The 24534-nt window shown below is 33.4% G+C and overlaps 1 protein-coding gene and 1 long non-coding RNA gene across 2 annotated transcripts in view; one reads left to right on the top strand and one right to left on the bottom strand.

The window, feature by feature from the left end:
• The window catches only part of LOC128209710 (laminin subunit gamma-1-like), a 57040-nt gene that overhangs the window by 14130 nt on the left and 18376 nt on the right, over positions 1–24534 (top strand). The window contains exons 10-11 of the mRNA XM_052913881.1: positions 14567–14712; positions 20608–20903. Of these exons, the coding sequence (XP_052769841.1) occupies positions 14567–14712; positions 20608–20903 (442 nt within the window). The remainder of the gene's footprint in view (positions 1–14566; positions 14713–20607; positions 20904–24534) is intronic.
• LOC128209712 (uncharacterized) lies at positions 9978–13387 on the bottom strand. Its single transcript, XR_008257054.1, has 3 exons — positions 13280–13387; positions 10652–10874; positions 9978–10411 (listed from the first exon to the last, which is right to left on the bottom strand). It is a non-coding gene; the product is annotated as an uncharacterized LOC128209712 (long non-coding RNA).

Here is a 24534-nt window from a genome sequence, read left to right as displayed (position 1 = left end):
TGTCCAATTTTGCTCATATTATAGACGGTTCATTAAATCATTTTCTACTAGAGCAGCACCACTAAATTTACTGATGGGGGCCGGTCAGTTGTTTAGATGGGGTCCAGAACAACAAGAAGCATTTTTGGATCTAAAATCATCATTAATGGGAAATGAAGTGATGGCATACCCAAATAATGATGGATTATTCATACTGGATGTTGATGCAAGTGACACAGGAATAGGGGGATGTTTATCTCAGATGCAATGGTGCAGGAAATCTCAGAGTGAAGTTGAGAGACCTATCATGTTTGCTAGTAAATCTCTTACCAAAACCCAAAGACGTTATTGTGTCACAAGAAGGGAATTACTTGCTATGGTAACCTTCATGCATAAATTTAGACATTATCTGCTGGGAAAGCAATTTCTGGTTAGGACGGACCATTCGAGTCTCCGATGGATAATGTCGTTCAAATCACCTACAGATCAGATGGCCAGGTGGTTGGAGGTTTTGTCACAATTTGATTTTAAAATTGAGCACAGGAAGGGAATAAAGCATTTAAACTGTGACAGTCTCAGCCGGATTCCATGTGATCCAGAGAAATGTGACTGTTATGATATTAACTCAGTCCTCACAAGCTTGCCTTGTGGAGGGTGCAAAATATGCAGAAGGCGGCATCAGGAATGGTCAGAATTTAGCCAGGTAGATGATGTAGTACCTTTGTTCGAAAGAAACACTTCTGTTTCCCGAGTTCATGTTAATGATAGCAAAGGAATGCATTTAAGAGTTATTATGCTCTTATGGCATGTTTTGACCAACATTCTTTCTGCGGTTGTAAACTTTGGATGCAAAACAATAGGGTCAATAAGTCTAAGACGTCTCAGACTTCAGGGAAAATCTATTCAGGAAACAAGTACTTCTGAATTTGAGGATTTTAAAGAAGGTGTTAAAATTGATACTGGTGATGGCATTTCACAAAATAGAAGTCCTGGCTTAACAGCCAACAGTGAAAGTTTTAAACCATGTTTAGAAGTGAAATATCTTCCGGAGGATATAGCTAAACTTCAGAGACAAGACCCTAATGTTGGATCCATCATAAACTTTTTGGAGCATAATACCAAGCCCAGCCGAGATGAAATTGCTGGTGAACCAGTTGAAGTACGGAATTTGTGGCTTCAATGGGATTCACTATGCATAGTAGATGGAGTATTATTTTGCAATGTAAAATTGGATAAATTGAATGTTACCAAACAATTAGTTGTGCCTTCTTTAAATAGGAAAGAGTTAATGAAATCTGTTCATGGCTCAAAATTGTCAGCTCATCTGGGTGTTGATAAAACAGTGTCAAAACTTAAGCAGTCATTTTACTGGTATAAAATGAAAGATAATGTAAGGGAATATATCAGAAACTGTACAATGTGTGCAGCAAGGAAAAGGCCACAGAATCCGGGACGTTTTCACTTAAAAGAATATACAGTTTCTTTCCCGATGGACCGCATTTGTACAGATTTGGTGGGTCCATTACCTGTTTCCAATCAAAATTCAAAATATGTTTTAGTCGTTATGGACCAATTCACCAAATTTGTGGAGTGTTATGCACTCCCAGATCAGAAAGCCGAAACAGTTGCAAAGAAAATTGTTTATGAATTCTTAAGCAGATATGGCATGTGTTTAGACATTCATAGTGATCAAGGGACTAATTATCAATCTCATCTATTTAGAGAAATGTGCCGTATACTTAATCAAACAAGAACATCTAGTTTTCATCCTTCAGCAAATGGTATGGTGGAACGTTTTAATCAAAGTTTATATAACATGATAACCACCTACATTAATGATAATCAAACAAATTGGGATGAGGATTTACAGTTAATAACCTCTGCATACAGGGCTTGTGTTCATAGTTCTACAGGATTTACACCAAATAAGCTTATGTTTGGTAGGGAAGTTGTGTTACCTGTGCAACTGGAATATGGGTGTTTCCCAAAAAATGAAAATGCAAATCCAAACCAGTATATCAATAACTTAAATGAAAAATTGGTTAAAATCAATGAAATGGCAAGGCAGTTCACAAAATCCTCTACAAAACGTCAAAAGCGAGATTATGATACCAGAATTCACACAAACACATTTGAAGTAGGAAGTCTGGTATACTGTTTGGATAAAACAAAGCGAATTGGAAGATCAAAGAAACTAGAACCAATATTATGGAAAGGACCTTTTGTTATTTCAAGAAAAATAAATGACTTGCTGTTTGAAATCAGAGCAAAATCTTCCAAGACAAAAATTGTTCACCATGATAAACTCAAAAAGTACCAATCCAACATTGTTCCTGCCTGGGTGTATTCATTTCAATGCGAAAATAAAGTTAAATCTACACAGAAAAAGGGAAAGATATCTATCAATAAACCAAAGGGACCTTCATATGAGAAATTGGAACCAGATGGACCGTTAAGACGTGGTTCTAGAACAAGAAAACAAACTAAATTTTACGGTCTTGAATGATCTGACACTCAATTAATCGTTAAGCTTTACATAAACACTTTACAGTTGACATCCGAAAACACTTCAAAGAACTGTCAATGATGCAGTTCTCATTAAAAATGGATTATTGTTCTACATACAAGCCTACATGTGCATTTTGACAAGAGGTGATGAGAAATTCATTGAATGCATGCTGTGCATTTAGTCATAGTCTGGCCCCTAATTGACTTTCAAAGATTATGAGGATATCTATAAACCTAAACACATCTACAGCAGTCCCTCACAGTGGTCACAACAACTAAACAAGATATGGCAAAACATTTTTGTTCCTGAAAACTGTCAATTGATTCAAGTAATTTTGACAAGTTTTAAAATACAGTTTTGCTATATGTGCTGAGATTATCAACAGATTCAGTGGAATTTTATAAACAGTGCTCAGGGAAAATTCAGTTAAAAACAATACAGATAAAAGTGGCATTATTTGTGGAATGTGTTTTATGTATTAATTGTTTTATTAAAGTGTACATTCACATAGTTGGAATATATCTATGTGAACCTTATTATGTGTGTGTAATTTTACCATATTAAATCAAAAGGATTTATAACTCCTTTTGCAGTTCAGTTCTGGAAGGATTAATAATTATCTTATTGTGCAGTGTGTGTTTTTTTATCATGTGATTTCTTGCAAAATCATAATTTTAAAAATGGAATATATATAATGATTCAATGTAAAAACTGCAATAAATTCTTTCAATCTTTGCGAAAGTTACGAAGACATTATCTTTCATATTTACCATATTTCTTTGGTAATTATGTGTGCATCATTTGTGAACAAAAATTTGAATCAGAACTTAAACTGATTAAACACGCTTTCTCCAAGAAACACAAAATTAACCTCAAAACATCATTTAAAGAAGTCAGTGTGTTATATGAAAGGAAATTATATTTTGATAAAAAAATAAATCACTTTATTGGAAAATCTCAAACTGAATTTAGTTGTGATGATATATCATTTTTTACACAAAGTAAAGTGTTAACAAATTTTGAAATTAAAGATACTGTGAACACAATGGAAAACCTTATCACAGACAATGAGCTACAGGACTATGAACCTGTAACTCCTCCTCAATGCCAACATGAAACGCTGAATAGTGCATTTTATACGCCACAAACATCAAAGAGCATCTACAATCCTTTACAGACTTCTTCAAATTTATTACCAAATCCATATAATCAACAAAATGCTACACAGATTCCTTCTCCGCCAAATTTGCGAAAAAGGCAGAGGTCTTCAACTCCATTGTATGATGAACTTTCACCCTGTGACACTTGTTGTAATAAACTGATAAAGCTGGAAGAGCAAATCAGCAAAAATCATGCTGACATTACAGCAAAAATTTCTCAGAAGCAGGAAGAAATCTTGTCAGCTATGGACAAAACCATTCAATATCAAAAAGAACTTTTCCAAGCTGCAGTTCATTTTAATTCAAAAGACAAAACTAAAGACATTCTGAGTAACTACTTTTCAGAATTAGCCAAATTAACATTAACTACTTTTGAAAAATCAAAAGAAAACAATATGTAATAGGAACATTTTAAACATTTATGTGTTTTTCTTTTTGGCTGTATTTGTGTGTGTTTTATTTTGATTTAACAGTATTTACCACTAATACAGTGAATAAAGTTTTAAGTACAATGTAATACAGGATGCCTAACTTAGTACAGTATTGTGTGTCATTTTATTTCAGAAATATAATTTTGATTGTGGGCCTTGCCAAATTTATATTTCATTGATAAGGAGGATTATAGTACCTGAGTTGTATATTGTTTTGCACTTCTTTTTGAAATAGTATTTGTTTTACTTTTTCATTGTGTTCAATTTATGATTGATTGCATTATCAACTTAATATTTCCTTGTTTCAGTAATTTGTTAATCATTTTGTTTTTGAAATGATATAATTAAAATATGTTTAAGTACATGTATATTATTACAATTTTTTATATATAAGTTTCAGACCGTTTTCAAAAACTTACCTAAATTCTTTTTTTTTTTTAAATAAACATGTACATGTATATAATTGATTATGTACTAGTTGACACCAGGAGGTGTCAAGAACTGGGAGGGGAATAGTGTGGCAATTTTATATCTATAAAATGTTTAGTAAAACACTGAAAAGTGAAGTTTTCTTTTAATTAGCATTTCTGTTGGGAGAAATTATTATGCACAGATGGTGTTATCTAAATTATCAGTATAAGCTTCTGAGTAGTAGCTGTAATGTCTACTTCCTGCCACTCTTATCCTTCCCAGGTCTCTAGAGAGAATATTAATCATGCATTTGTGTATTCAGTGGCCTCAGTCAATGTTATGCAGTATTATATGATAGTGGCTGGCTTTCTTCGGCCATTGTCCGGCTTTCTTCGGCCATAGTGTCCGGCTTTCTTCGGCCAGAGTGTCCGCTTTTCTCGGGGCCACTATTATGTAGTACTGTCCGCATTTCTTCGGCCACTGTGTTTTAAACAAGATATATAAACCGAGCCTTTCGGAGGAAAGGGGGAGTTGGAATTGAGTTGAGATGAGAAGAGAGACTAAGTAGAAATTAGAGAATGACTTTTGGACTTAATTAAATAGTTGTATTTTTAAACTGTAAATATTAATCAAGACTTTGTGTATGTGTGTAGAAATAAAATGTTAGACACTTAATGGTTTTAATTGTTTTTCCAATGATATATTGGATGGTGGCAGCGGAAAGAAAAGGAAACAATTCCTAAATGAGTAAAAGTCCACAACACTGACTGTGGTGGAAATACCGAATAATTAAAAGCACCGATTAAAGTAAAAATCGGCGACAATAATAAGCGCTTAATTATACATACTTATAATTTATACATATATGACTATCAATAACATGGCTCAAAAAATAACAACAGTCTAACAAACACAACCAATGAATAGAGGTCCATCCATTAATGCTGTCCAATCAACACCTATGGTCAAACCAACACTTACAATCTATTAATAGTTGTTCAAACAACACTCCTGGTCCAATCAATATATATTGCCATCCAGAAACAATAGTTGTCCAACCAACAGTAGCAGTTCAAACATCACTAGCTGTCCATTACACTTGCTGTCCATCCAAGGGTTCACCCAACTACAGTTCGCGGCTTAGCGCAAAACAGTTGTAACTGACATTTTTTCCAAAAGTGATATTTTCATATTTTTTAATCTATTTTACAAGCCTCCATAATATCCCAAAAAAATAGCTCTGTAATCTAAGGATAAATGTATATAAAGACATATTTGTCAAAAGGTTGTATCTGAAAATGGCCATTTATTTTTATGCAAAACGGTTGTAACTGCACTTTAACAACCGTTTTGCTCAGAAAACTTTGAGTAAAATTGTTTCTCTTAGTAGTTTTTATTTGTAAATATTTATTATTTATTTATATTTTATGGGCTTTTTATGGTAAAATGAGTTTGCAGGCTAAAATTTCATATTTTGGCAATATTGAAATGTTTTGTACACAGAATCATAAGTTTTATAAACTAATGAAAAACAAAGGCAATTGATCTAATGATTAAGGTACATCATAAATGGTGAAAACAATTTAATTCCCCTACTATTTCAAGAAGAATGTTATATACTTTAACTTAATATTTCATATCCTATAACACGCTTATTTCCAGCGGGAAAACTTTCTCCAATGGAAACTATTTTGCAACCGATTTATTGCATTTCTTGACACTCTCCAAGTAAAAAATAAAGTCCTTCTTTCTTTTTGTTCATATGATATTCATGAGCTTTTGCTAGATTAAATGATCTTCAATAGCAAAAAAGTAGATCTATTGAAGTCATTTCGACATTCATGAGTTCTGAAGTTTGAATTCGTGCTGATGTGAACTAAATCTTATGGATAAAATTCTGATGTTCATGAGCTATATAGTTTCAAGCCATTGTGGTGTTTATGACTAGCTAATATCTAGTACGTCATTTTGATATTCAAAAACTCTGGTGTTTGAAGTCATGCTGGTGATTTTGACTTGGAAGAAGAAGATCTATTGATCATTTGGATATTCATGAACTCTGTAGTCAAGTTCATGCTGGTGTTTATACATTTCTGAGAAGTAGCTATGTAAAGTCATTCTGATATTCATGAGCTATACAGTTTGAAGTCATGCTGGTGTGTTTATGACTAGCGAAGAAGTAACTCAATTTAAGTCATTTTGGTATTCATAAGCTAAGTCAGTTAAGCCATGCAGGTGTTTTTAACTGGCTAGGCAGTATGAATAGTTGCAAGTCAAAGAAAGCAGATGGTGTCAACATTGTCATGGTTGTCATGCTGGTCACTACTACAATTACTGCCTGATAAAAAATAGATAGAAATCAGATAAGATGGAAATCATTCTAATATTCATGAGCTAAGTAAATTGAAATCATGCTGGGGTTAATGATTTTTTTCGAGTGGATGGAAGTTATTCTGAAATTCATGAGCCAATTGGATGGAAAACATGCTGGGGTTAATGATTTGTTCAAGAGAAGATAGAAGTTATTCTGATATTCATGAGCCAAGTAGATGGAAGTTTTGTGCTCGGGTTAATGATTTGTTTAAGAGTAGATGGAAAATATTCTGATATTCATGAGCCAAGTAGATGGAAATCATGCTGGGGTTAATGATTTGAAAAGATTGAAGACATTCTGATATTCATGAGCCTAGTAGATGGAAATTATTCTGATATTCATGAGCCAAGTCGTTGGAAATCATGCTGGGGTTAATGATTTGAAAAGATTGAAGACATCCTGATATTCATGAGCCTAGTAGATGGAAATTATTCTGATATTCATGAGCCAAGTACATGGAAATCATGCTGGGGTTAATGATTTGTTTCGAGAAGATAGAAGACATTTTGATATTCATGAGCCAGGTAGAATGAAATTGTGTTGGGATAAATGATTTGTTTAAAAGTAGATGGAAGTTATTCTGATTTTCATGAGCCAAGTAGAAGGAAATCATGCTGGGGTTAATGATTTGTTTAGAGTAGATGTAAATCATACTGGGATTAGTGACTTAATTAGAGGAGATAGATGAAAGGCATTCTGATAATCATGAGCCAAGATGATGGAAATTGTGGGTCACTGCTTTGTTTAGAGTACTCAAAGATGGAATCATTCTGATATTCATGAGCTTAAACACAGAAATTGTGCTGGAGTTGATGATTTGTTTAAGAGTAGATGGAAATTATTCTGATATTCATAAGCTAAGTAGATGGAAATCATGCTGGGGTTAACAATTTCTTTTGAGTAGATGGAAGTAATTCTGATATTCATGAGACATTAAAATAAAAATCATGCTGGGGTTAAAAGATTTGTTTAGAGTTGATGGTAGTCGTTCTGATATCCATTAGCCAAGTAATGGAAATCATGCCAGGGTTAGAATTTCTTTCGAGTAGATTGAAGTAATTTTGATATTCATGAGACATTTAGATGGAAATCATGCTGGGGTTAAAAGATTTGTTTAGAGTTGATGGTAGTCGTTCTGATATCCATGAGCCATGTCGATGGAAATCATTCTGGTGTTAATGGTTTGTTAGAAGTAGATTGAAGTCATTCTGATTATCATGATCCAAGTAGATGGAAATCATGCAGGTTAATGATGTTTAGTGTAGATGGAAAGTATTCTGATATTCATAAGCAGATGGAAATCATGCTGGGGTTAAGGATTTGTTAAGAGTAGATGGAAAGTTTCTGATATTCATGGGTGGAGGAGATGGAATTTGTGTTGAGTAAAGGAGTACTGGAAGATCGATGGAAGTCTGATATTTATGAGCTTTGGAAATATCTTACCCCTTCCATCCGGATATGATGTTTTGGTACAGGATTTAGTCATTGTCAATTTTAAAATAGCTTTCATTTATTATCTAAAATTTTGCTAAATGATTATTTAAATTTCAAGTTCTTGTATATTCTGTACACTTTGTACACGATGATGGTCATTATAAGAGCTGATGTCAATAGTATGCTATGATAATTTGTAAAAATGTTTCTTGATATCATTTTAGTTAAAACCTAGAAATAAGAAATATACATGCATATACATTAATGAGTTAATGAAATTGCTATTCACTTCATAATTGTATGAACAAAATGCTGTTATTCATCATTAACAGTTTGAAATTAAAGCTGATTATTAACTTAAAATATGATGTTCAAGGTAATTGCAATATATATTGTTGTTGTTTAAATAAATAAATTATTTATTTAATTGTCTTTCATATATAATAATTTAATTGTTTTTCATATATAATAAATGTGATATTAAACTAAAATTGTACCCAAACTCCTGTTTGTGTTAAGTATATTAACAAAAATATGCATATAAGATGTTCTATACACAACTCAATTTTCAAAAAATATTGGAAAAAATAATAGCTTTTATCATCAGTTGATGTATTTAAGTATTATTTACATTGTTAGTAATAAATGGTGATTAAAAGTCAAATATCTTAAAGCTATCAAAGAAATATTATAAAAAAAGATTCAGTTACTTTACCCTTTTGCGCAAAATAACTGACTGTTACAAACCTTTTGCGCAAAAATAAATTGAGAAAATTCCTTAATTTTTTGTGCAAAACGGTTGTACCTGACTGTTTTACAAATATCTCTTTTAGAAATTGAATGCAAGGTGTTATTGTGATTTATTCATGAAAAGTACACAAAATTAAAACTATAATGGAACCCATCATTCACCAACAGGAAAACGAACAACTTCCAACGCAAAGGGATGTTCAACAAAATACAACAGAATCAGTACAAAAAATAAATGTACCGGTAAGTGGTATCACATACATTTTAAAGAACACAAAAGAAAATTTTAAAGCAGGAAAAACGAAACTAGCTCTTAATGCATGGAAACAAATTACACATGATAGATGGATTATAAAAACAATTACGGGATACAAGCTTGAAGTAAACAGATCGGCTGTTCAAGTAAATTCATCAATATCATATAAGTTTAGTCCTCAAGAACAAAATGAAATCAACACAGAAATTAAGAAGTACATTTCACAAAATATTGTAGAAGAAGTTGAAAACACACCAGAGGATGGAGAGTTTATAATTATCGAACATTTTTTACAGACCAAAAACCAATATTAAGATAAGAATAATACTCAACTTGAAGCCATTTTATAAAAAAATTACAAATAAAATATATTTCAAAATTGAAACATTGTCAATGGCAATTGCAGCCATCAGGAAAAACTGTTGGTTTGCATCTTTGATCTGACAGATGCATTTTACTCCATAGCAATCTGTGAAGAAGATGAATTTCTTGCGGTTGGTGTTTAATGGCAGAAAACATCAATTTTGCGCTCTAGTAATGGTCATTATCAAGCAGTCCTAGAGTTTTCTCAAAAATCTTAAAGCCTGCATGTGCAACATTGAGGTCAAAAGGGCATGTGAGTTCCTCATATATATAGAGACTCATGTTTACAAGGTCAAACAAAAGAACAATGTGCTCAAAATGTTATTTACACGATTACATTGTTTGACAAGTTAGGTTTAACCATCAACATTGAGAAATCTGTACTTGAATCATGTCAACAAATCACTTTCTTAGGATTTATATTATGTTCATTAACTATGACAGTACAGCTAACGGCTACAAGAAAAACTGAAATCCAACTTATGTGCCAAAATATGCGTGTAACAAGTAAAACAGCTATAACAGAATTTGCAAAACTCTTAGGGAAAATGGTGGTGGCTATTCCAGGTGTAGAATATGCACCCCTTTTCATAAAACCATTAGAAAAAGTAAAAGATTCAGAACCGAAAAAACATCAGGGAAATTTCGATAGTTTTATGAACGTTCCAACTTCAATACACATCACCCTGGAATGGTGGATTGACAATGTCCAATCTTCATACAAAAATATTTCTCATGGCACACCTGAAATAATAATTTACAGTGATGCATCAAAAACAGGGTGGGGTGGATTTGATAAGACAAATCAACCTTCAACTTCCCCTCTACGAAGGTAAGTCTCGGGTAATCTATCAATTAAAAAACAAAGTGAAAATGATAGGAACTAGGAAAATAAATCAGTTTTTATGCTCTCCTGAACAATTTTCAAAATGTCAGTTAAAACAGTTTTGCGCTAAGGCCGCGAGTTGTCAAACCAACACTTACAGTCCAAGTATTAATAGGTGTTTAACCAACATTCATGGTCCAACCAAAATTGCGGTCCAATAAACAAAAGCTGTCCAGCCAACGGTGGTCTTTCGACCAGCACTAGTTGTCCATCACTGTCCACTTGCTGTCCCGGGTGTACTAGCAGCCAAACCAATTCTAGTGAATGATCTTGATGAAAGTAACGTTCTCAAAACATAACATCAGCGTACTTGAATCATATCTGTAGAAAAAGGAAGGGAGCATTATAACATACATGTGATAACGTCCCGGACGTCCGGGATTGTCCCGGAAATCGTATCTCTGTCACGGAGTCACGGAGGGTGCATGTTTGTCCCGGAAAGTCATAAAAAAAAAACGAAAAAAAAAATAATCTCGGAATCGGAATCGATTATCTTAATTTTACCAATGTAAGTCAGCTATTTTGCCTGTCCGGGACACTGGTCGTAAAACACAGGACATGTTGACACTAATCCGTTAATTGGTACGTGTGTCGTCGAGGTCATCGTCAATCACCCGATAATTGATCTATCGGCCTATTGTTGTGCTTAACGAGTGGGGGAGGGTTCTTGTATACAAATTCATTGTTTTCATATGGATTTGTTTGGTCTTATGAATGATAGCTTTTAATTGATGAATTGATATTTTTCACACATTTTACCAACAAACGAGCATGAAGGTAAGTTCAAAGAAAGTGACAAAATGAGTAAAAAAAACAAAATTAAAACACGGAAAACATCCCATATTCCTTTCAAATTTCAAAGTCGATACGTCGTTATACTTTTAACAACTTATGCGTCCATAAGGAATTTTAGTGTTTTGACCTTTTTTCCGAACTATCGTGTGTATTTTTACGCCGAAATAAAACTGACGATATGGGGTTTACAGGTGGTTATATAGAGTGCTTTAATCACGTGACCATGGTAAGTCACGTGATCGCTTTATACAGCCGATTGTTGACACGTTTCTATCAAAATTATATGCATCTCCAAACGGAAAAAAGCTCATCGACTGGAAAATCTTCTTTATCGTCTGAAAAATATTGTGTGTCATAAATTGCAAACGTTTTAAATGTGATGAAAAAATAAATATTTTGTAACGCATGTTCTCAAAAGCGCGGGAAAACAGGTGCCCGTATAGTTGTTTATTTCCTGTTTTGATGAAACAGAAAGTAGACTGCATATCCTCCTGGTTAGCACTTCATTTAAAGCCTGGGAAAATATCTGGTGGTTTTATTTTTTCAAGAAAATGCAGAAAAAAAACTACCATGTCAAGTAAAAAATACGTCTTGGCAGTCAAAATAGGTACATTTTCCCGACGTTAAAAACGACTAAAATAGCCCCAGATATGCTATAGAATGCACCACAGACGTTCCCCATTTAAAAAAAATTCAGGGGGGGGCATGCCCCCGGACCCCCCTAGTGTGCGTTGACATTACGATGGGTGTCCCGGAATCGACCCAAGAAATTATCACATGTATGATTATAAGCAAAATATATATATATATATATATATATATATATATATATATATATATATATATATATAAATATATATATATATATATATATATATATATATATATATATATATATATATATATATATATATATATGTATTATTTAATTTTAATTTAGCAATTAGTGTGATTGGTCTGATTTTATTCCAGCATGGGTGTACCATGTATGGAACTAGTCTGATGGCCATCATATAACAGTCTTTGCCTTAAAAAAAATTCAGCACTTGTCCTTTCTGGCAAGTAATTGAAGAAAACAACTTGCCCAAAAACAGTTTTACTTGCCCAAAATAACCAATTCATGAGTAAATATACGGAAGATAATATTTCAATATGATAATAACTTTCAGTCAGGATTTGTGAATTGTTGCTGAAGAAACTATGAAAACAGAGGGATCTAAATTTCGGGAAAAAACCTTGCCCATTTGGGCACCCACCTGGAAATTTTGACTTGTCCGAAACAGTATTAACTTGTCCCGGGCTTCGGGCAACCCAGTTACGATATTATTATTATTAGACTGATATTATGAAATTTTTACTGACAAATCATTTCAAAAAACACTACACAGGTTACAGCATGATATATTTACTTTTATATAGATAATGAGCATGACTATAATGTAGTATTATAGTAATGTGCATACAGCAGTTATAAGGTTAATTGTCACGTTTCTGCGGGAAATAATTGACACTAGTATTCATGATTATATAGGATTTTTTTATAAACAATTACAATCCTTACTAAAGTCAGTAAAGTCACAAGTTCATCAAATGTGTTTGACTTATTAAATGTAAACATCATGATCTATATTGATGATATGTTTATATATAGATATAGAACAAATTCCACATTAAATTGGGACAATCAGACAGAGTTATAATGTTCTCAAAACAAATGTTTTGTCTATTTGATTAAAAAAAATTCAAAAACAACAATCAAATATGAGTAGGAACAACATATATTTTTCTGAACAGTTTACCAACACAAACTCCTGTCTAGGTAGTGTGCAAACGATTTATATCTTATGTCATGCATATTATATTTTTAGTATGATGTATTATAAATCCATTGAAATGCCATATCTAATGAAAAAATATCATTTATAGCAAACCTGGGTGGTAATTAATCCGATTTTAGCGCTGTTATTATACTTAGTTATAACCCTGAAACAAACCAGAAGTTACTATGCCGCAAAGGATTATGGCATGTTGCAAAGTTGCGATCAATGGAAAAAACGGAAGAATTCTGCAAAGTATAAACATTTCAAGGGAAGTAACACAAATAATCTGTTCGATCGGTCTGAAGGGATTTTCACCCTTACATCATTAAATCATTAAAATATCGACCCCCCCCCCCCCCATCAGAAGCAAATTTCACAATTTGACAACAACCTTCAGATGCAAATTAGCGAAAAAGACCATATATGATTAAAAAAATTGCCGTCCCCCCCCCCCTGGGTTATATGTTTAAATGGAATAGCCCTAAACGCTAGGCAAAAGGGAGATAATATCAAACTGATGTTTACACTTCAGTAAACAATTATTATCAATTATTGTATTCATTTTTAGCTTGACTATTCGATGAATAGGTGGGCTATACTATACGTCCCGGCGTCCGGTTAAAGTTAAGGGCAAGTTGAGATTTTCACTTATAAGTCCAATACCCTTCATTCAATTGACTTAATTCTTCACACAGTTGTTCAGGGCCATCACCCAATGAGGTTACATAACTCCATATCCTAAATACAAGTTATGGCCCCTGATTGACTTAGTTTAAAGTTTTAAGAAAGTAAAAGTTCAGGGCAAGTCGGCATTTTATTAAAATAAACTTCTATACTGTTCATTTAATGCACTTAATAAAATTCAAAATTATTAATGACCATCTTACAACAAGAAACATAACTTCATTTTAACCCTTAATACGAATTATGGCCCTTAAATTTTATTTTATTTTATTTTTTTAAATTTCTTTTGAAAGGCTTATTTGTATATTCATACCACATTTTCATAATGGGAAATCAAGTTATTTGAATGACTTGGGTCATTGTTTGGGCGGGCTGGTGGGAGGGCAGCATCAAATCACCTTATGTATCAAATAATTTTAGTTAGGTTTGATATAAACAGACCAAACTTGGTAATATTAAATCGTTATTGTATTCACTTCTAAGTTGAAGCGGCGTAGTCAAAGCGGCATAGTCGAGCGCGCTGTCATACGACAGCTCTTGTTTAATACAAGTGTCACCTTTGTCTGTCAAAATTGGTTCAAAAGTTGATAAACTAATGTTGATTGATGTTACACAGAAATACATATGATTTAAAAAGCAACCTTTAAAAAGCTGCATTAAATTGATGAATGTTTGAACTTGACAAGCATTGTACTTTGATTTTCTTGTTCACAGAGTGTGGCTGTTCACCAGCGGGAACTAAAGCAGGCATGAATCAGTGTAATATGGGTACTGGCCAGTGCGTGTCACAGGCCATGTATGTGAAAAGTGGCGTGAAGAATACCACAGCCAAGACAGAGAAAATCCCTTTGGATGCCAGGGTAATTGTTTACTTCAGAAGTTATTTTCTAACACAGTTTGACAGTGCATGTATTGTAGAATTTTTAGCTCAACCATTCGAAGAATAAGGAGGGCTTTACTATTTGCCCCTGAGCATTGGCGTTTGTTTAAAGTTTTAGGGCAAGATGGGATTTTCACTTTTAACTTCAATACCCTTCATTCAATTTACTTAATATCTCACTCAGTTGTTCAGGGCCATCACGTATTATAAGGTGCGATAACTCAACATTATCCTTTATATAAATTATGGCTCCTGATTGACTATGGAACTTGGGTAAAAGTTTTAGGGCAGGTTGGGATAATTATTAACCCTTACCATGCGGGGTCCGAATATATTCGGACCTAGTTGTGTGTAACCTGATTCATGCTTAGTCTGGATATTTCGGACCGGGATAATTTCCATGGGATGTTCAACAAACCCACTTCAAATTCAAGTCTTGCAGCAAATTACCCCTTAACCAAAACACCTCTATTGTCACTTATAAATGTATTCCTTATGAGTCTGATGTACAATAGTGTCATTTATACAGAAAATAAAACATTTATCATGTCATTTATACAGAAAATAAAACATTTATCAATAAAAAAAAAATCAAATGTAAAAATAGTAATTGCCAATTACCATTCTTATGAATTTATTTATTATACATGATAACAGATAATTAAGGATTTTTTACACAGATAAAAAAACTACCTAACATATGGATTTACATGTTTATTTGGAAAAATAAATATAAAAAGGAAATAATCACACTTCTGTCACTAAAATCAATGTTTGTTTTTAAATAAAAAAGGCAAAACATGTTGCATCTCATGACAGCTTTTCGTCAACATTTACAATATGAACCAAAATTCTGTTTTTGCATAAATGCACAAGAATTCTGAGAAACGACAAGTTAAATCATTTGCATGAATGGCAAGTAACTTTAAGCAGAGATGTGATTTAACATTCTGCCATAAAATACGGATACTTTTTATTTCTTCAAAGTTGCAGAGATTTTTACAAAACATTTTTTATATGTACAAACAGTATGGTGTTGAAACATGAGATTACAGACATGTCAATGTGTTCTTTATTTTGTTGGCCCTTTGGCAAAACCACCTGATAACTAAATAGTTAAAGTATACAAATATGATTGTTTGCTTACAACATGTATATCCCTCTCTGATTTAATGTTATCATAAGATGAAATAATATCAAATGTATTAGAATATACAGTCCGTAATGATGAAATTAAGCACAGCCATCCAAGAACTATTTGATTTGTTAAGGCAGAGCAAGTATTTTCTAAGCAGTTAATAAAATAACACTTCCATGTTAAATAATAGAAAAGATATATGATGTGTATAGAACTATACCAATGGGTTCGATAGGAATTTCCTATTCGCCTCTCTTCTAAGGAACCTGCTTTCAATGCCCGGCCTAGGGGAGTGTGAGTTTGGTTTGTGGTCGCCAAGTTGGACAAGTGGGTTTCTTTTCCGGATTTTCCGGTTCCTTACTACACAAGACCACACTCTCTGGTATCAGTGTGCCAATGAGAGTTGCAAAAACTTGTTTCACAATTTTGGAACAAGAAAAGAATACTGCTTACTTGATACATTGCTATTTTTTACTTTACGATGAATACGGGTAATTTAACATTAAATCATAGCAACATTATCCAATTGCAAACAGTCTCATAATAATAAAGTCTAAAGTTTGTAAACTCTATAAAGTCATCACTTGGATTGAGGTTTGTATGTTTTCCTGTGAAATACTTTTTTGATTAAATTATAATAACTCTGGTTTTACTAAGTGCAGTGGATACTTAACTCTTCACTGTTAAATAATAACACAAAAGTTACACTTTAATTATTTTAGCCCATACCTTTTACTTATTACACATCTAAGTTTTTAATGAAACACAAATAATAAGTTTAAATTAGATAGACTTCTGACAATAAAGCATCACCATTTTGAAACCATCTAGCAGGTGCCCGTTACCTTTCCGCTCAATATACTTAGCGCTAGGATCTGTCATTCTTTGCTAAGAAAACAACAAGTGGGATTTGGACACATAGTCGCCAAATAAAAAATCATCTAAGACTCGGAAGCGGTTTAGGAGTTGAGCATATTTTACAAAATAAGATTTTATCATGCTATAATGGGATTTTTTAAACAAAGGGTATATTTGTGAGTCAAATTTATTAAAACTGGGGCTTTGTATTGATTGCAGCTATATTTAAAAAGATATTTGAAAACCAAGAAATGATTTCTCATCCACTACTTTTCATTATTTTCCTGAAAAACTTTATTTTTTTTATTTGACAAGATATAATAAAGAACTCACAACATTGTTGAATAGGTAGTCTGGGGCATTTTGACGTAAAAACAAAGTGAAAAGCAATGTCAACAGACTTTTCTGAATAAATGTGAAAGTTTTTTTGATCCAAAATATTAATTAATCTTTTATTGTAAAATTTGTTAACTCCTTACTACCCCAAAACATGTTGCCAATAATATATGTTTCACACCCCTAAAAGATCATTCCTCAAAACTATAATAAAACATGGACTTTTTAAACGTTTTAGTTTTGGACCTTCCCCACCCACTTTTGCATCGCTGCCGGCCCTTTATGGCAATTGATTCTTTTTCTAGACAAAAATAGCTTACATACATTAAGAAACAAATATAATAGCTGTTAAAATATATAACAAATGAAGTATTAGCTGTACACTAGTCACAAACATTTATTATACCCCCCAAAACAAAGTTTGGGGGGGTATACTGGAATCGGGTTGTCCGTCTGTCTGTCTGTCTGTCCGTCTGTCCGTCCGTTTTTTTTTGTCCGGGATTCATCTTTGTCGTTATTGAACAAATCTTTTTCAAACTTTCAAATATTAATGACCATGATGTAAACCTGTGCCTCCGTGGATTTGGTCAGAGTCGCATGATCCTGAGTGGAGTTGTGGCCCCTTAATGAGTTAAATTGGGCAAAATTAGCTTTGTCCAGGATTCTTCTTTGAAGCTATTGAGCAAATCTTTTTAAAACTTTCAAATATTAATGGCCATGATGTAAACCTTTGCCTCCATGAATTTGGTGGGAGTCACATGATCCTGAGTGGAGTTGTGGCCCCTTAATGAGTTAAATTGGGTAAAATTAGTTTTGTTCGTCCTACTCCTTCGTCATTTTTGAATGAATCTTTTTCAAACTTTTAGCCATGGTGAGAACATTTGCCCCTGTGATTGTGGTTGGAATCACATGATCATGTCTCCAATTATGGCCCCTGAATAAGTTAAAATAGGCAAAAATTATACAGCTTTGTCTAGCCTAATCCTTGGTCATTTTTTCTCATTTTTTCTATAAATCTTTTTCAAACTTTCAGATGTCAATGACCATGATATGAACTGTTGAATATGTGATTTGGTGCACCTGTATTAATCAGAATGTTTGCATGGCCTTAAAAAGACCTTTAATTGATTTTGTCCTTAAAAAGACCATCAAAAGTCCTGAAGTTAGGTGCATACAGGCCTTAAATTTGTTACAATATTCGCTTTGGTGGCCTACTCCTTTGTCATTTTTCAATATATTTTTCTCAAACTTTCAGCTATCCATGACCATGATGTGAACCTTTGTATATGTGATTTTGTGCTCCTGTATTATTTCCTTGGTACTCATGTGTGGGGGGGAGGTGGTGGGGGTGGGTAAACAGAAATTGGGTTGGCAGACTGTCAAATTCACCCTCATCTCTGCTGCAGTGCCATGGCAGTCCCTGATTCAGTAATAGGTATTCTAAATAAACTAAATAAATGTATTGCCTTGTGCTTTCTAATGATACCATAACTAAGGCCAGGGCAAACAACCTAGACAGGGAAGGGTTGGGGGGTATTCGTTAGCCTTTGGCTTACAGTTCTAGTTTAACTGTGTTTTACACAAACGTATTTCGTACATTTGTCGCGAAAATGTATTATAACAAAACATATTTGCTCTTTACTTCAAAATGTTGCTAGTATGTTATTTTAAACAATATTGTTATAGTAAAGGATCGTTATAAAAGTTATTGAATTATACCCCTTACTTCGCTTGAAATTACCTTAAATAAAGAAAACGACACTTCAGTTAATTTGGCGCATTATTTCGACAGGTGGGTGTTTGAAACTATCTCCGCCAGTGAAGAGCGTTTCATACTAAATGGTTACCGTTAGAATATAGCTACGTTAGAATATGACTATTTTGTAAATATTTGTGAGACAATCGATTACAAGCAAATCAATTGCATTTTCATACTCAGAGATCATGGTCCATCTAATTTTATTTCTAATTAATAAAGACAAAAGCGAAACCGGCAGTTGGAAAAAACTGGTCATCGCATTGCGTCATTGTCAATAATTGTAGGGTCGTTTTAGTTTAATGAACCTTGAAAGAAGGTACATTTAACTTGTTTGACAACTAATTAACCAGTGTTGACCACATATACATATCTTTATTTATTTATTTTTATTTTTTTATTTATTTATTTTGGTCAAGATAGTGAATATATGTCATTTAAAAAATATTCCACAATTTTTCATGAAAAAAGTTAGTAATATTTTTTTTAAATGACATATATTCACTATCTTGACAAAAATAATAAATAATAATAAAAAAAATATTAAAAATTATAAAAATATATTACTGTATCCAGGCAATGTGACAATCACCTGTGAGTGGAACAATCCATGGCACCTAACATGATACATATGATATACGTGGTGCTTTAATTAAAATAAATTTAATTTTAATGTTCATGTTATTTTGATATTGAATTTACTTTAAGCATGTTATTTTTTTTAATTGATAATCTTTGGGTTATGACTGGGCCAATAGTGTTACTCTAAATGCACCAGTCAGTTGTAACCACAGCTACCTCAACTATCTGCCTGTTGCTGATGCACCTTATTATATTCTGCTGGTCGTCTCATCTTTTGAATGGTTAAACAGTTTATCAAATTCATTAAACTTCAATGTTTCAAGTTCAAGAAGTAAGGTTCATGAAAATACCTCATGGACTGATGTTTTGATGAATACTGTGCAACAGGTGATAACAAAATACTCATCACAAATATTAATTAATACCATTGGTAAACATTAGACATTATATTGAAAAAAATCTGAAAAAGGAAACTGTTGAATTCTTAAGTTGTCCTATGTGCTCAATGTCATGATACTAAATTCCTAACTAATCCATTAATGTTGGGATTTTCATTTTACAGAAAAATGTTTGCATTTCTAAGTAATGATAGCTTTTTCCAATTCAGAAAAGCTAGGATAAGTTTGGATTATTATTCCAATCTTTTCCTTTATTTCTTTGCCAATTTAAATATCCAAGAGGTCTAAAGAATTCTTTGGATTTGTTAGGATTGTCTATTCCAAAGAATTCCAATGTTTTGCAAATGAGAAAACATTGGTAATTGCTAAGAAATCATAGGAATTGTTAGGATTTGAAAACACATCGAAATAATTTCTGCAAGGGTTAGCAACTGGTCTTCCATTGAATTTTGTTCAACACAGCTGAGTTTTTTTGAAAAATTAAAAGGCTTTTCAACTGGCACTACAAAATGAAAAAAGGATTCAAATTGTTCTTTTTTCAACCCAGTGTAGTATTGAAATTCATCTTTCTTTGTATTTTGCCTCAGACATTCAGCATTTTAATACTTTGTTGCTGCTTGAGCTTTCCTTTTGACGTGGTTTTTGGCTTCGAAGAATGTTTTCATTTTCAAGTATAAGTTTGGCAATTTGTTGTTTGAGTTTTTCATTCTCTGCAGCTAGAACCAGCATATCTAGACCACTTTCATCTGAAAGTTAAGAAAATGTTTGTTAACGATGATTTTTAATGAAGTCTATTTTTAATTTCAGGCCAATCTCATGGAATCACTTTATGAGCCAAGGAAAGAAGTAGGATGTGGGGATACAGCAATGCCTGTTGATTTCCAGCTCAGTGTAGAAAGCAGCAAGAAGCTGGCTGAAAACTGTAACAAAAGCAGGGAAATTGAGCAAAGGACAAGATCACAAGCAGGCTCAAGCGAATGGTTCGATGAAAGACGCCCTAGATTGACAGATGTTAAAATACCCGCCAAATGCCCCCGCACTGCTATATTTTGCGCCAAGACAAAACCACCGCATTCACACGGCACTGCAGGGACACCTGAATGGTAAAAACACAGCCCTTTTCCCCTGCTATCCCCAGTTTACCACTGGACCTGGAGGGTCCAAGGTTACAATTGACTGGTGCATTAATGCGATAAATGTGCAGAAAAGTTCATTAATTCCAAAACAATTATGACAAAAATATTAAATATATAGTCTTTTGGACAATTTGCAATAACAACTCAAAGGTTAATCTTTACTAATTGAGTACCCAGATGCATTTTGAAAGCCTTTAAACCAGAAATCTTTCTTACTTGCAGACAATATTCCTTTCTAAAAAATCCTTGCCAAGAATGGTTATGGAATTCCATCACTAGACCATGTTTTGATCAGCATTGGTTCTTGTCCTTGAAAATACCTCTGTGGCTTCAGCAACCAGGCTGGCTATATTAATTAAACAATAAATTAGTGTTTTTAATTTATTAAAGCTGCACTCTCACAGATTGAACGTTTTGATCAAATTTTATTAAACAATTGTCCCGAGATTCGCTACAGAAAAAAAAATCTTTTTGGTGCCAATCTGGTGTACCCTTTAAGGTATTTTGAGTGTATTTTGGGTTTTTTTTTAATGCATAAAGGGAAAAGGTTCTTATCTCAATCCCCCTGCACACTTTTTATTGCTTTTGCCATCAGAGATGAATTTTTAGCTCCACTGGCCGAAGGCCATGGAGCTTATGTCGTCACAGATTGTCCGTCGTGAGTGCGTGCGTGCGTGCGTGCGTGCGTGCGTGCGTGCGTAAACTTTTACTTTAAACGACATCTCCTCTGAAACTGATAAGCGGATTTTGACAAAACTTCACAGGAATGTTCCTTTGGTGGTCCTTTACCAAAATTGCTCAAATGGTTTCGGTCCATTGCACAATATGGCCGCCAGAGCTAAAAATAGCAAAATCTTTAAACGACATCTCCTCTGAAACGGTTCGGCAGATTTTGATGAAACTTGACAGTAATGTTCCTTGGGTGGTCCTTTATTAAAATTGCTCAAATGGTTCTGGTCCATTGCACAATATGGCCGCCACAGCTAAAAATAGCAAAATCTTTAAACGACATCTCCTCTGAAACAGATAGGCAGATTTTGATGAAACTTGACAGAATTGTTCCTTGGGTGGTCCTTAACCAAAATTGCTCAAATGGTTCCGGTCCGCTGCACAACATGGCTGCCAGGGCAAAAAAATAGAAAAACCTTTAAAGAACATCTTCTCAGAAACCGATGATCAGATTTTGATGAAACTTAACAGAAATGTTCCTTGGATGGTCCTTTATCAAATTTGCTGCAATGGTTTCGGTCCACTGCACAAGATGGCCCCCAGAGGTAAAAATAGAAAAACCTTTAAACGACTTCTCCTCAGAAACCGATGATGGTATTGCAATGAAACTTGACAGAAATGTTACTTGGGTAGTCCTTAACCAAAATAGCCCAAACAGTTCTGGTCAGCTGCACAACATGGGCAGCAGAGCTAAGAATAGAAAAAAACGTTAAACTACATCTTCTCAGAAACCGATTATCAGATTTTGATGAAACTTTACATAAATGTTCATCGGGATGCCCTTTAACCAAAATTGCCCAAATGGTTCTGGTCCGCTGCACAACATGGCTGCGAGAGTTAAAAATAGAAAAACCTTTAAGGACTTCTCGTCCGCAGTCTTCACGAAAAACATTTTAACCTACTAGCCAGTTGGACTAGCATAATGGCATATTTTACTAGTCCGAATGACAATCTAGTAGTCCGACTATTTTGCCACATTATAAAACTGTATGCTTGAGGTAAATACCTATTTCAATTGAGCAGCTTGCAGTTTGAGTAAACATTTCTTTATTATGATGCTCATGCAGTGATAGGGAGTGACATCCTTCTGTTGGGAATAGTGCTCCTTGTTTTTCAGAACCTATGGGTACTATGTAAAAACAAAAGGCATCTTGCTTGAATAGACTGTAATAATATCAACATGGTTAGAAAAGAAATGCCATGCTTTAATAGCTTTGATTACATTTTACTACTGAATTACCTCCCTTTAATAGAAAAAAAAAAAATGTCTTAATTTTTCACGTATAGCATCTTTAAATAATTTTTAAACAATAATAATTTATGAGTAAACATATAAGCATAAAGTTCTCACAAAAAGATCAATTTAAAAACCTTACATTTATACATAGGAAAGTATATATAGACTGAACATTAATTTTCGTTTAAGTGACATTCTGAAAGTTTATGAAACAGCTATTTTTAGTAACTTAAATGGCCGAAAAGTGTAAGTGAAACACCCAAGTCGATTCTATCTCGTCAGTTCTTGTTCAGGTTAGATATTTGCTTCATAATCTATTCAGATTAAATGTTTATTAATTGTTTAACTTTTAAGCATTATTTTGGGTCAATATTTATAGTTTAAAGGAAAAACTTATATCTTAAACAGCGACAACGTGTCGCGAGTGGCAAAAGACCTGACATCACATCAGAAGTGAAAAAAAGATGGTCTTATGCAGGACTAAGTGGATGCGTGTTGAATGCTGCTTGTATAAATATATTAAATGATAATCAGTAAGGTGGTCTTTGCTTGAACCTTTTGGCCAGTGGAGCACAGGCACTGATGTGCCTCTTGTTTTTCAATGTATTGTAATAAATTACTGCATGGACATTTTGACTCTGCAAAAGTGCATCTTTAATTGCTGTTTCATTCTCATAAACACTATGTATACATGTTAATCCACAAATAATATAATACAATGCAAATGTATGCAAGTAATCATTCATAGTTTATCTTGTGAAATAACGTTTATTCGAAGTATTTACCGATTTTAGGAATTCCTAAAGTTGTCATGGAACTGTCATTTCCGCCATTTTGAGACCTGGGATCTTGCAAGTGCGGCATGATACATCGGTTCATTTTCAGAACATGAATATTATTTATAACTTTTAATGTAATTTTAAACTGTCTTACAATGTTATTTGTTAATAGCAAATCGTAATTCAACAGATGCATCACATGATGCATTACTCTGAACTGATATGTATTTGAACTATTTTGTAACATCCGCGCGTTCCTAACTCGGAAGTCCAAGGTTATGAAAATTATTTTGATTGTGACTTTTGCAAATGAACCAAGGTCACAAAGTATTAAATTGATATTTCCATGACGACAGTTACTGCCCTTTGTTAATATTTGTATGTTGAACTCGATATTTATGCATAATATTGTTGTTGTTTGCTCGACCGAAGTACTGCCTTCTAGGGTTAGGAATTCCAAGCACCGATGCCATTGGCTGGTAATTTCCTAAAGACTTTTTGATTGGTCAGAATTCCTAATTCCTAAAATCCAAACCGACTGTCGAGTATATAAGGGGCGTAATCTGGCAGTGGATATCATATTTTTGATCACTCAACCATTAACATTCTAACACGACAAGATCTTAGAAATCCTAAAATGGCAACGCCATATGTAATTCCAAAACTGGTAGGCACTATGTAAACACAAACTAAATATACTCTACAGTTACATTGCTATTTAAAAGCTAATATTATTTATTTACTGTGAAGATAAAACACTGATTATAATTACGCAGACATGATAATAATGATTGTTTTGCTTCCAAAGAGACACTGCGTTGCGCCGCTATGAACCAGTTAATTTATATGCATG

The sequence above is a fragment of the Mya arenaria genome, chromosome 11 (genome assembly GCF_026914265.1).
Source record: "Mya arenaria isolate MELC-2E11 chromosome 11, ASM2691426v1".
Classification (NCBI taxonomy): domain Eukaryota; kingdom Metazoa; phylum Mollusca; class Bivalvia; order Myida; family Myidae; genus Mya; species Mya arenaria.
The sequence above is the reverse complement of the archived record's forward strand: the minus strand, read 5'-3'. Positions and strand labels throughout refer to the sequence as shown.